Below are 11,856 nucleotides of genomic sequence, written 5' to 3' on the forward strand. Positions count from 1 at the left end.
TAGCCTGCTTAGAATGGATTAGCTGTATTAGTGTACTAAAAGGAACTCCTACCCACCAGTGCCAAGAGCCATGTCCATTCCTGGAAATTATCCTACATGCTTTGAAAAGAGAAGGAAGTCTTAGCTCCTAGAACTCCCCAGTCTTTTCCTAGGAATTTTATGGCTAATCCTCCTTCTACTTAACATAAGGTATAAAATAAGACCCCGGAGCCTCACAAGGTGCTACTCTCCGTTGCTCTCAGAGATAGCTGCCGCCCTATGTGTCAAGCCGCTCTTCTCTATTTTCTTTCTGTCTCAGTAAACTTACTTTTGCCTTACTCTATTAGTTCGCTCTTGAATTCCTTAATTCACAACACCAAAAATCCACTTGGCCAGAAGGCTGGACCGCAGTTTGGGGGTCCACTTTTCTATATCAAAACTAGCATGAAAATGATGCAAGTAAAGTACCTTAATAAAACAAATAATTGCAGGAATCACTATATTTTCAGTATTAGTTAATGTTTTGATTAATAATTGAATTAGTTATGGATCCCTGCCTAATGAATTTCCCAAAACTGAAGCAACTGACTAATATTTATTGTTGTATGAATTATGACAATGATAAATTATTGTAAGTAATTCGATGTGTCATGCTTTAAAATAAATGTATTAAGTCTATTAATATAATTTGCCAGTGCATCAGTTACATGAAATTTATTCAGAAAAAAATTGTACCAAAGGAAAAACCATGCACAGACAAAAATAATCCACATTCCCTTCTATTTCCTTCTTCACCTCACACTTACTGCTCTTCTCTTAGGTTCACTTCCACCTACACCAGTATGGATTCTGCTTAGGAATCCTACCGAACCACCTCTCGCTTCAATTCACACCTCCCGTGAATCCACTGATTCTTCTCTGCACATTTATTTTCTTAAATACACTTTTCTCACCAAAGTCCCCTGTTGTCCTTCATATGTATGCTCATTCCTCCTCTGTTTCCTTTGTTGCAAATGCTCTAATGAGAACAAGGAACGGCCCTTTACCCTCCTTTAAAGGTTAAAGGTCCTCAGAATCCTGTTGAAAGCCTTTCTCCCTCTGTACTCTCTCCCCACAGGAGCACCTCCATTTCTGGGCTTTCCCTTGTCACATAGGAACCTCCAGCAACCCCAATCCTTGTGAATTGCAAACTCATACGTCCACCTGGCAGTGGGCATCTGCACTTAGATGTCTACCAGTCAGCTTATAAACTGAACTCTGCATTTGTTCGTATTTCATAATATGCCTTGGTTCTCCCTCTGCTGAGAGACATTCAGTCGGTTGTTCCTTCTTCCCAAAATAGCATTTGTCAAAAATGGAATTCAGTGTGATTACTATTTTTAAGACTTTTCCCTACAAAAATCAAACACACAAGAGAGCATAAACTGTTTTTGTTATGGTTACCTTGATATCCTGAGGACATGTAACCTGGGTTAGAGAAAGTACATTTTTACTTTTAATTTGAATGTAATAATGATGAGTAAATGAACTATTTTTAATCCGGTATTAATCAGGTTGTACAAGCAGGCTGGAAGCTTCATTTTAAAGAATAGACAAATGTAAGAAGTTTAATGAACAAGGCAAAATAATACATTGACTAAATATAAGAACATACTTTATTAACCACAGTGTAAAGGCATACACAATGTTATATGAACAAACATAATTTAAATCTTATAAGTATCTTAATAAATAAGTCTTGCAAATAGTTAAATAAATAAATATTTAAGTAGGTAGATAAATAGATCCATTAGCATGGTCATCTGTAAGAGACCAGTGCCCACAGAATTAAAAATAATGTTGCTTAATATTACTGAAAATATTTGACACATTTGATTCAACTCATGGTATGTACATCACAGAAATGAGAATCTTTCATGGCCTAACCCATGAAAGTGTGAGATCGTGTTTTAGTCAATTAATTGTTTTTATGTTGAGGAAGTTCTCATTCCTCTCTCCTTAATCTTTCTTGCAAGCTTGTTGATGAAGAGAAGGATCTCATGATTTCTGCTCTGACAATCTCCCAGGCACAAGGGCTGTATTTCTTCTCTTTCAGGTAGAGAGCCATTCTTTGGAAGTAGCTCCTCATGGCCAGCATGGCATCCTGGTTCATCAGAGCAATCTCTTCCAGTCCCACCTCCGGCATCAGGCAGGCTTCCAGCTCATTCAGCTGCTGATAGAGGCCAGTGCAGAACTGGTCCAGGAGGGTCTTATTCCAAGCCTCAGAAGAGTCCTTTGTGCTGAAGAGGTTGAAGACCTGCTGGATCATCTCATGCAGGACAGAGAGGGCTTGAGCCTTCTGGAGCTGGATCCCATCCAACTCCTCCTGGGGAAATCCAAAGTCATGTCTGTCCTTCAGGCAGGAGAAAGGAGAGATTCTCCTCATTTGTGCCAGGAAAATCAGGGGCTTCCTGTTGCCCAGGCTGTGGGACTGAGGCAGATCACAGCCCAGACAGCAGATGAACGTGCTACTGAGTGCCACCAAGGCCATCAGTACAGAAAAGGGCAAGGCCATTGAGGATGATGAAGATGCTGTTGGTTGGGTGAGCTGGGCAACCCTGAGTTTTGGTCTCTAGGTTCTCTGAAGACCTTGTCTCGTGCATAGGCCTTAAATAGGGAACATACTTACTAGTTTTTGTTTTCTGAATGCCCTCATGTTACTTTCTACTTCTGTTTTTGCTTTCTTTTTAAATTAAATTAATTTTTTTTTATTGCTTGAGATTCATTGAGGGTACAAAGAATTAGGTTACACTGATTGCATTTGTTAGGCAAAGTCCCTTTTATGATTGTGTCCTGCCCCCAAGAGTTGTGCAATACACTCTGATCCCACATCCTCCTCTTTCTTCCCCCTCCCCACTCCTTCATTCCCCTACCACCCACCATGTATTAGGTCATCTACTGCCTTCATATTTTAGAATTGTGTACATTGGATTCTTGTGTCTCTTGAGAAATATCGCCAATGAAAATGTATAAATTTGTCTTTAAAAAAACTTTTCCATTATTGTTCAAATATCCCAAAGAACCTTAAGACATTTCAAGTCTAAGGAGATTATTATCAAATAAAAGGAAGCCATCCTTTCCAAAAAATCAATGAAGGATGTAAATATGATAAAATAAAGTGTGTACAATTATTCTGTGTAGCTTTCAAAACAACACATATCCTCCTTTCTCATTTGTTTTGTCATAAGAAAGCAAAAGCTGCCACTTTTACATTCCAGTAAGTGGGGATTTACAGAAAAAAAAATGTGTAAATGTGACAAAAATGTAAGTAACATTTTGTTGGAGAAAAAGAGACAAAATGTAAATTAGCTACATTCACCCAGGCAAGATGGTGATTAAAGATGGATAGAGCAGAAACAAAATGGCGGGAGTGCCTCAGCTGAAAGGTGGCAAACAAGCCTGGACTAAAAGAAAAGTATCACTCCTGGACCAGTGTGTGTTTTCAGCTTTGATAAATTCAGCTTTAATAGAGAATAGTGGGAGATATGCCAACTACAAAACAAGAAAGGCACGCTTGTGAGGATATAGTATTCTCTCTGGATGATGGAAATGCATAGTTACATCAAATTCTCTCCCAGTAGATAAAGCAAACTCAGAATATCAATATTTTTCTTGTCATATCTGCCAAGAAGTAAAGGAATAGATGATTTCAGAGAACACCCTTCCCAACAAATAGAGTTAGAGGTAGATAATAAAGGTAATATTTAAAAAGTAACAAATTATAAAAGGTGTTTACTTTCAGTAGAGAAACGAGGAAGGTCCAGGACATTGGAAGAGGAGGACTGAGATCACAAAAGATTCTGAGTCACTTGACTTGTCAGCTGATTGATGCCTTTTATTTTGTAGGGCAGCAGAGTTTGTTTTCAGGTTACTTTTACTGAGTCACTTTGAGAAAATAGGCTGACATGATGGGTGATGTCTGGATAGAACTACAGAAGAAGGGTTGGAGAAAATGAATATGTTTGCAGAGGTGGAGAGTATCTTGACATAAATGGGCATATGTGAAGCAAGCCATTCCTTTGGCCTTCCATTTCTGAGGTTAACTTACCTAAACTTACCCTGCAATTTTGTTAGGGTTTACACACACACACACACACACACACACACACAGATATATAATGAATGATAATTTGCTTCTTGTTATCTCCATTCATTTTCCATAGGATAGTGGAGTCAATTTTTTAGTTATTTTCCAAATGTGGCATGAGTAAGTAGAGAGCTACTACATGTAAAAAACAAAGAAAAGTCCACAGGATTTTGGATTTTGAGTTCCTGGTCAAATGTTTCTGCCTGCTCAAGATTTTATCCTTCTTTACACAGAGCTATATTCTATCTTCTAGTTACTGGCTTTAATAAGCTGATCTATTTTCTATATAGGTCTATCAGATACCTATGATCAGGGAAATAATCTTATCCAGCCTTTTTTCCTAGGCAGCTTAGCCTAGTCCCTGTCATTTTAGGAGCTTAGTCAACAATCATGGAAAAGAATAATCATTACGATAATGAAAGAAAGAATAATCCCAATATATACTAGATATACATATGATTGAGGGGATAATAGATCACAAGACACTATGTAAATTCTTCATGATTCTTTGTAACTGAAGTGTATGTGGAGTATTCAAGACAAAAAGAACAGCCATTTCATTGTAGGAACATTGTCAAATTTGCATTTTTAACGTAGAATATCAGGATGAGAAACAAGTGCCTGGTTATAAATGGAAGACTCAAATACCTAAACTGCCTAATCATACTTACCTTGTCTCCTCATGTAATAAGGAAACCATTTGAGCTTTACAGTGTGTTCTAAACCCTTATCCCCATACCCTCAGCCATTTTTCATCTTTAACTTATGCCTTTGGAACCAATTTAAATGCTTCTTACTAAGACTCAGTGATGTGGAGAACTCTAATGAATGGCATCGATGGCATTATTTTCCCTGACTTTAAATTGTGGAATCAAATTTTTCTACAGATTTTTCTAAGGGTGTGATTAACATTAACATTGCTTATCTTTCTTCCTAAAAATAGCACTAACACAAATATTATAAAAATGAAGAATAGTCTTCAAAAATTTTGTCTTCTCTTCCCATTAGTCAATTAGACTCACTTTCTAAACTTCTTTGCCCTTTGGTATCCCCTGAGAATAAATTCATGTCAAGTAAATATGGATAGAAGTGATTTTTGCCCTTTAATATCTTGACATTTTGATATGATCTGCCACACTGTCTTCTCTTTGCAACTGAGTAGAATAAAGTTAAGCTCCACAGCCACATTTGGGGCTCTATGTTGGTTGACGATATCAAGGCCACAAATATTTGGGGGCCAACCAAAGGAGCATTTGATCAAGAATTTCTACATTGAGCCCTTATATGAAAGAAAGAGCAATTTATATTATGATCTAATTACTGATAGTTTTCTGTTTATCCGTTTTAGCAGATGATGGCCTCAAACTTAACTGACAGATGTCTTTTAAAAATACCATCCTGTGAAAATTTTCCAAAAAAATTAAATTTCAAACTTTGTTAACAGCAAATACCCCACAAGAATTTAAGCAAATAAATAAAACTATAAATCATAACTTCAAGGAAATAGATCATGTTCTTTCTAAACTTTTTGTTTGTAAATTCATGATACAATACAATTTTAAAATAATCTCATGATTGCGGTTTCAGATTTTTTTTATCTGGTGCACAAACTGGAATTGGATTGCCTTTTTGGCTTAGAAAACAATAATGTAATTGGTTAGAGAGTCGTGAATATATGTAGTATTACTTTCTTGTTTATTTGCTGACTTTAAGGATTACTAATGAGAGGAAAACACACTTCATTTTCTCCTCTGACCGTTTCCCAGGCACAAGGGCTGCATTCCTTTATCGTCTGGTAGCAGATGATTCCCTGGAAATACATTTGTGCAGCAATTCCCAAATAAAGAAAAGACAGATTTTCTACTTTTGTCAGCTCCAGTTGACACACCCTGTGATCCAGGCTGGAGAGTATTATTGAGGAGAGTCTTATCCCAAACACCACGGATGTCCTCTGTGTTGAAGAGGTTGAAGATTCACTGGGGCATCTGGTGGTGGAAACAGGGGGCTTGTGTCTTCTGGATTTGGGTGATACTCCCCCTTTTCCAGAGAAATTTGAAGTGAGTTATGTCACTCAGGATCCTATTCTGCTGTCTCAATAGCGTTGAGGTTTCCTGTTTTCCCAGCCCTGGTCCCAAGACCTGCCTCAGCCAAGTGAGCAGGCAGGGCTGGAGCAGATCATTTCTGCTGCCATTGGCCTGGAGCGGTGGGCCATTGCCACTTTCAGTGTCCACTTTCACTTCTTCAGCCGTCCGCCAGGGGGCGCCCAGTGCCGCGCGCTGAGCGCAAAGCTCCCTTAGCTGCGCAGCGAGGGCCGCAAGGGCAACACGGGCCGCCTGCGTGGCCTGGTCCTGCGCCGGCGGAAAGGCCGACTTGGGGCTTTTGGATTGAGTTGGTCAGGCACCCCGAGAGAAACGCCTTCGCAGCTTCTAATCTCAAGTTTGTGCGGTTACAACAGTGGGCAAAAGAAATCTCCATTTGATGGCTAGGATGGGAGCGCTACTGCGGCTTCACCTGAGACATCCTTCTTGGCGAGCACAGAACCTTTGATTTTCTTACCTTTTCTCTGTGTTGGGGCTTTATCTCTTACAGAGACTTTAGGTATCCTGTTGTTGTTGTTGTTTTTGAGACAGAGTCTCAAGCTTTTGCCCTGGGTAGAGTGCTGTGGTGTCACAGCTCATAGCAACCTCAAACTCATGGGCTTAAGCGATTCTCTTGCCTCCACCTCCTGAGTAGCTGGGATTACAGGCGCCCGCCACAACGCCCGGCTATTTTTGTTGTTGTTGTTGCCTTTGTTGTTTAGCAGGCCAGGGCTGGGTTCGAACCCGCCAGCCTTGCTGTTATGTGGCTGAAGGCCTACTACGGGCGCCTCTGGGTATCCTGATTTTTGCTGTTGGCTTTTGTTTGTTTGTTCTTTTTTGTTTGGTTGTTTTTGTTCTGTTTTGTTACAAAAGAACTTATTTTTCAGGGACTTGAGGGCTCCAGATCCCTCACATTCTAATTCTTAGAGCTCACAGTTGTAGTCGTGTGTCTGGGTGAGCTGCAGGGACAACTTTGAGCCACCTGAAGCGCGCAGACCAGGGGGCTGGAGTAGATGGAGTGTTGTGGCCCCACGAAGTGAGTCAGGTCAGGCGCTCTCAGGGACCAGAGGAAACGGAGCTGCTGTGCAGTGCTCTGCGTTTTCCCATGGCTCATTCTATAACCATATGTTAACGCAGTTGAAAAAATACTAATTCAGGTATGTCAAAATTCACAGAATGATTTTAAGTTTAAATATTTTATTTATGCTCACAAAAGAATTTTATATGGTTTTACTTTCCTAAGCTTTAAAGGAAACAAACTCAACAATGCTTTCAAGATTACTTTTCATTTTCAACTGAAAGAATTGTCATGCTTAACAATTTCTCTCACTCATGGTTCTGTGACAATCTTAGATCATTTTTATGTAACTTCAAGTTACTAAGGCTTCTTTCTCAGGAGCCCAACTTGCCTTGTGTTACTGAAAAGAGGTGTTGGGTACAGTTGAGAACATTTAGCATGTCAGAACTTTTCATTTTCTTGAGAACTTTGTAGATTTAGTGGAATTTGCCATAAATTGTTGCACTGCGAAGGACTATTAAGAATTTGCAAGGCTGGCTTGTTGTTTGTCTTTTCCTACAATTTGATACCGCCTCTATGTTTAGGCATTATTGTATTAAAATATTACTTTTCTTAATTACTTAGATTTCTTGCCTCCTTAAATTCTGTTCTTGGGGGAAATAATCACTTCTCTAATATATGTACCAGTCCAAGGAATTGCTTTTGAATTAATATTGAGAAATTCCATGGCTGAAAATCAAGAAATGTCCCCTGTCCAATCATCCTCCCAGCATACATATTGTTTATATCTGTATATATACATAATATTTATATACATGAAGTTTTTATGCATATACTATCTGTAATATACAGGGTGGACATAAAATATGTGTGCGATTTAAAGTTATAACTATTTTAAATTGCACAAGAACTTTTTGTCCACCCTGTACATTTATAACACTTATAAATATAGGCATACATCTTAATAACAAGGACATGTTTTAAGAGATGTCTTTAGATGATTTTTGACCTTGTTGAAACATAGAATATACTTACACAAATCTACATAGTGTAGCCTACCTACTGCAATCAAGGCTATATGGAATAGCCTGTAGCTCCCAGGGTACAAATCTGTGCCACATGCTGCTGTAGTGAATACTACAGGCAACCTAGGGGCTACTCATAGGCGTGCACTCTCTTATTGACTAAAATGTTAACCCATGCCTTTGAAAGTATCACCAAAGTTGGTTTGATACTAACTGAATATTAGGGAAAGGATTATTTATTTTATTTACTTAGTCTTTTCACAGAGCAGTCATGTCAATCCAGACAACTTGCTGAGATGCTAATTTCCTAGAAAGTGCTTCAAGTGGGCTGTGTGGTTCTTCTGTGCCAGGCATAGCTTTGACAATTACAACTTGGGCTCTGCTTTGTCACAGCTCTATAGGCACAGTCCCCCCACCAACCCGAGTTTTTATTTGGGGATCCCAAGGTCCAAAACGCTGAGTATGTCAGGGGAGCCACAATCAAAGCTTCTCTTGATTTGACTTGGGTGAATGTGGACCATATAGATGATTGTGATATTTACTATACTGATACTAAAGGTAACTATTATTTACCATGCTCAGAGTCTCAGCTAGGATTTTGCAAACTTTAATCTTTACAATTTCCTATGTGACAACTAAAATGCAGTGGCCTCCATACCTGAGAAGTGGAAAGAAAAGTCTGATGTCATTTAACTTCCCAGGAGCCATGAATGTTTTCAGAAAACAGAGTTTTCTGCTGCCTTCTAATTCCCTTCTTCATTAGCTCTAAGTGCTTTTTGGTTGCACTGAGCATGCTAGCATTTAATTAATCATAATTATGCCTTTAATATGTCTTGCCCGCTCCCTGGAGGGAAGTCACCAACCTGTCTTACTTATCCCTGAATCCACATCACCAAGAACATTGTCACATACATGCAGTCAATACACTTTTATTGACAACTGGATGGCTTAAGCCTTGGTGCAGTTATTTGTAGGTTGAATCAGAAAACATGAACTAAGGCTCCTGTAAAGAAAGATAGAAGAAATCAAATCTAGTACATTTGTCTCTAAAAGGGGAAATGCAAAGAGGCAAAGCAACTTACATTTCAGTGCAATTTATGAAGTCTAAAAATAATGTCCAAGATCAAAACTCTAAGTATTATTATCAGAATTTAAAACAAACAGAGAGTCAGGACTTTATTTCACCATTGGGTCTCATGTGACTGCACACAACTTATTAGACTGAGATTTCTGTCATTTTCTGAGTGCATTAACTCCACTGAAATAATACAAAACAAGTGTTGAAGTCATGAGATTACCTGAGGCCCATAAACAAAAGAGAAAATGAACACATGGAAACAAAATTGGGGTAAGTATAAAAACTGAAAATCCTGGAGGAATATCCCAGGCAAGCAGGTGCTGATACAACTGGGTAAAGGCTCCTCAGTTGAGTTAGCTGTCTCTCACAAACCCCTTCCCCCATGATTTGTGGGATGATGTTCTCCAGCTCTCTCTGCACCCTGAGCTATGACATGGCCCACTGCCCTGGCCTGACAAAGCAGGAGACTGTCACAGTCCTGTGCCAAATCAGGAGGAGCTTCCTTTATTTCCGCCCAGGAAAGGGCAAGTGTTTTCAGGTTTCCCCTGGAACAACTAAGTAGCAGCTAATTCCAAAAGGCTCAGACCACCTCTCTTCAGCATGAGATTATCCGGCCAGTCATCGACTTTTTCTAGACAAAGGGCTGAAATTCCTCACTGCATGTGAATTTCCTCACTGCATGAGTAGCTGGAATTTCTGGAGACCTATTTGGTGCAAGAGATGGAAGAGACCCTCAGCCTGAGGACTGAAATCTAGCTGCAAAGGAGTAGGGGAAACAGTGTCTATCTCAGTGTACCACAGTACCACGAGAGCATCTTAGATGTGCCATGAAAATTTTTAAAGATCATTAATTAAATTATTTTCAAAAGAAGTTCAAAACATAGTAAGTATATTCTTTTTATTTTGATCAACATAAATTAAGTGTGCTGTGGAAGTTTAACTACAGGTTTGAGTGTGCCATGAGATAAAAAAGGTTGAAAAATACTGGTCGATCTGAAAAAGAAAGCACTCAGCTTCTATGTCTGGGACATTGTCATAATGGAAATTATAATAAGAAGTGAAAATCGTGAGTGCTTTCCCTATGTTACAAACTCATTGAAAATCCCAAGAGATCTGAAGGAAGATTTAGACTTACACTACTTTTTGTTAATTGGATCTCATTACTTGTATGTTGCCTCAAGCTTATAAAATTCACTCAATTCAAAGACTTTTATTTCTGCTTCAGCTATAACATGTATTGAGTCACTTTTGTTGGATTGGTTTGCAATAATAAGAAATGCTACAGTATTTTTTAATATAAAGAAATTTCATTTGTAATATGTAATAATTAAAATTTATATCTATGGTAATTGCTATACAGGTACTTTCAAGATTTATTCTTTATAAATGTAGTCAGCTTTGCCTTCTGCTTCCGTAGTTTGGCAAAGGATGTGGAGAGTTAAATCTTTACTGGGAAAGTTTGGTATTATTCCTACTCTTAAAGAGATACAAAGTGTCTTCAAAAATTTAATCTGTTTTCAGACCCAGAGCCTAGAATTGGCACTAGTCATTTCATTGCTTCTTAAAATATTTTGAAGTATTTCTGCCCCAAGTAACTTATTGGTCTTTGTGAATAATATTGGTAAATGAAACAAAGATACTACTTTCTTTAGTGGAGGATTGTACCAAGCAAGACAGGGTTTCAAGGGTAAATAATTAGATAGGAACCCTTTCCAGAACTCACAAGGAACTAAACAGATTAAAGTATGTTTTCTTAGAAAAGTCACATCTAATGGTGTTGATTCAGTTTCAGCAGTTGCAGTAAGTAGAAACTAACATGAAATATGAAATCATCCACCTTGAAACTTCAGCAAGTCTGTAGTGAATACACCTTCTATTTTCTGGCACTGCAAAGGGGGCCAGGTCCAATGAAAAAATTAGACACATACCCTGCTTCCAGGGAGATTCTGGGGTGGGCAAGTGCACATTCAATGAAAGTCATGCTGATGGCTTTGGCAGGGAAAGTACAGGATACTGGGAGCATGTAGGACTGTGTGAGTCAGGGAAAGCTTCCAGAACAAGCAGCAGCTTAAACTGGCAACTAAAGGCTCTCTAGGAGTTAGCCAAGTAAACTAGGGATGATCGAAGTGTTTCAGAAACAGGGAGCAGCAAATGTCAAAGTAGGGTGGCCAGAGGGAGGATGTATGAAAGAATGGAAAGAAAACATAAGTACGTAGAAGTGGAGAGGAGGAATGGAGGGAAGGAGACAAGAGAGCAGACGTTGGAGAAGAAAGGGGAGATTACATCATAAAAGGCTTTGCAAACAAATTTGGGATCATCATTTACAGAAATGATCATTGGAAGTGTTGAAGTGCTTCAAGTAGTTGTGTTGGTAGATCCGAATAAACATTAGGACTCTCCTAGATGCCCTTTGAAAACAGGTTGGAGAATGAGTGTGTATGTTGTGTAGGAATGAGTAACGTAGATCCATTAGGATGAATTCATTATACCCAAGAAGAAAGATTATAGGTTTATAAGATATTTATACTGGTTGCATTAGTAAAGAGTCTAGT

The 11,856-nt window shown here is 38.7% G+C and overlaps 1 protein-coding gene across 1 annotated transcript; it reads right to left on the reverse strand.

The window, feature by feature from the left end:
• Positions 1–1,963: 1,963 nt before the first annotated feature.
• Positions 1,964–2,533, reverse strand: LOC128566444 (interferon alpha-5-like). Its single transcript, XM_053563316.1, has one exon. The coding sequence runs from the start codon at positions 2,531–2,533 to the stop codon at positions 1,964–1,966; it is 570 nt and encodes a 189-aa protein (XP_053419291.1).
• Positions 2,534–11,856: the final 9,323 nt, after the last annotated feature.

Source organism: Nycticebus coucang, chromosome 2, assembly GCF_027406575.1.
Source record: "Nycticebus coucang isolate mNycCou1 chromosome 2, mNycCou1.pri, whole genome shotgun sequence".
NCBI classification, from domain to species: Eukaryota; Metazoa; Chordata; class Mammalia; order Primates; family Lorisidae; genus Nycticebus; species Nycticebus coucang.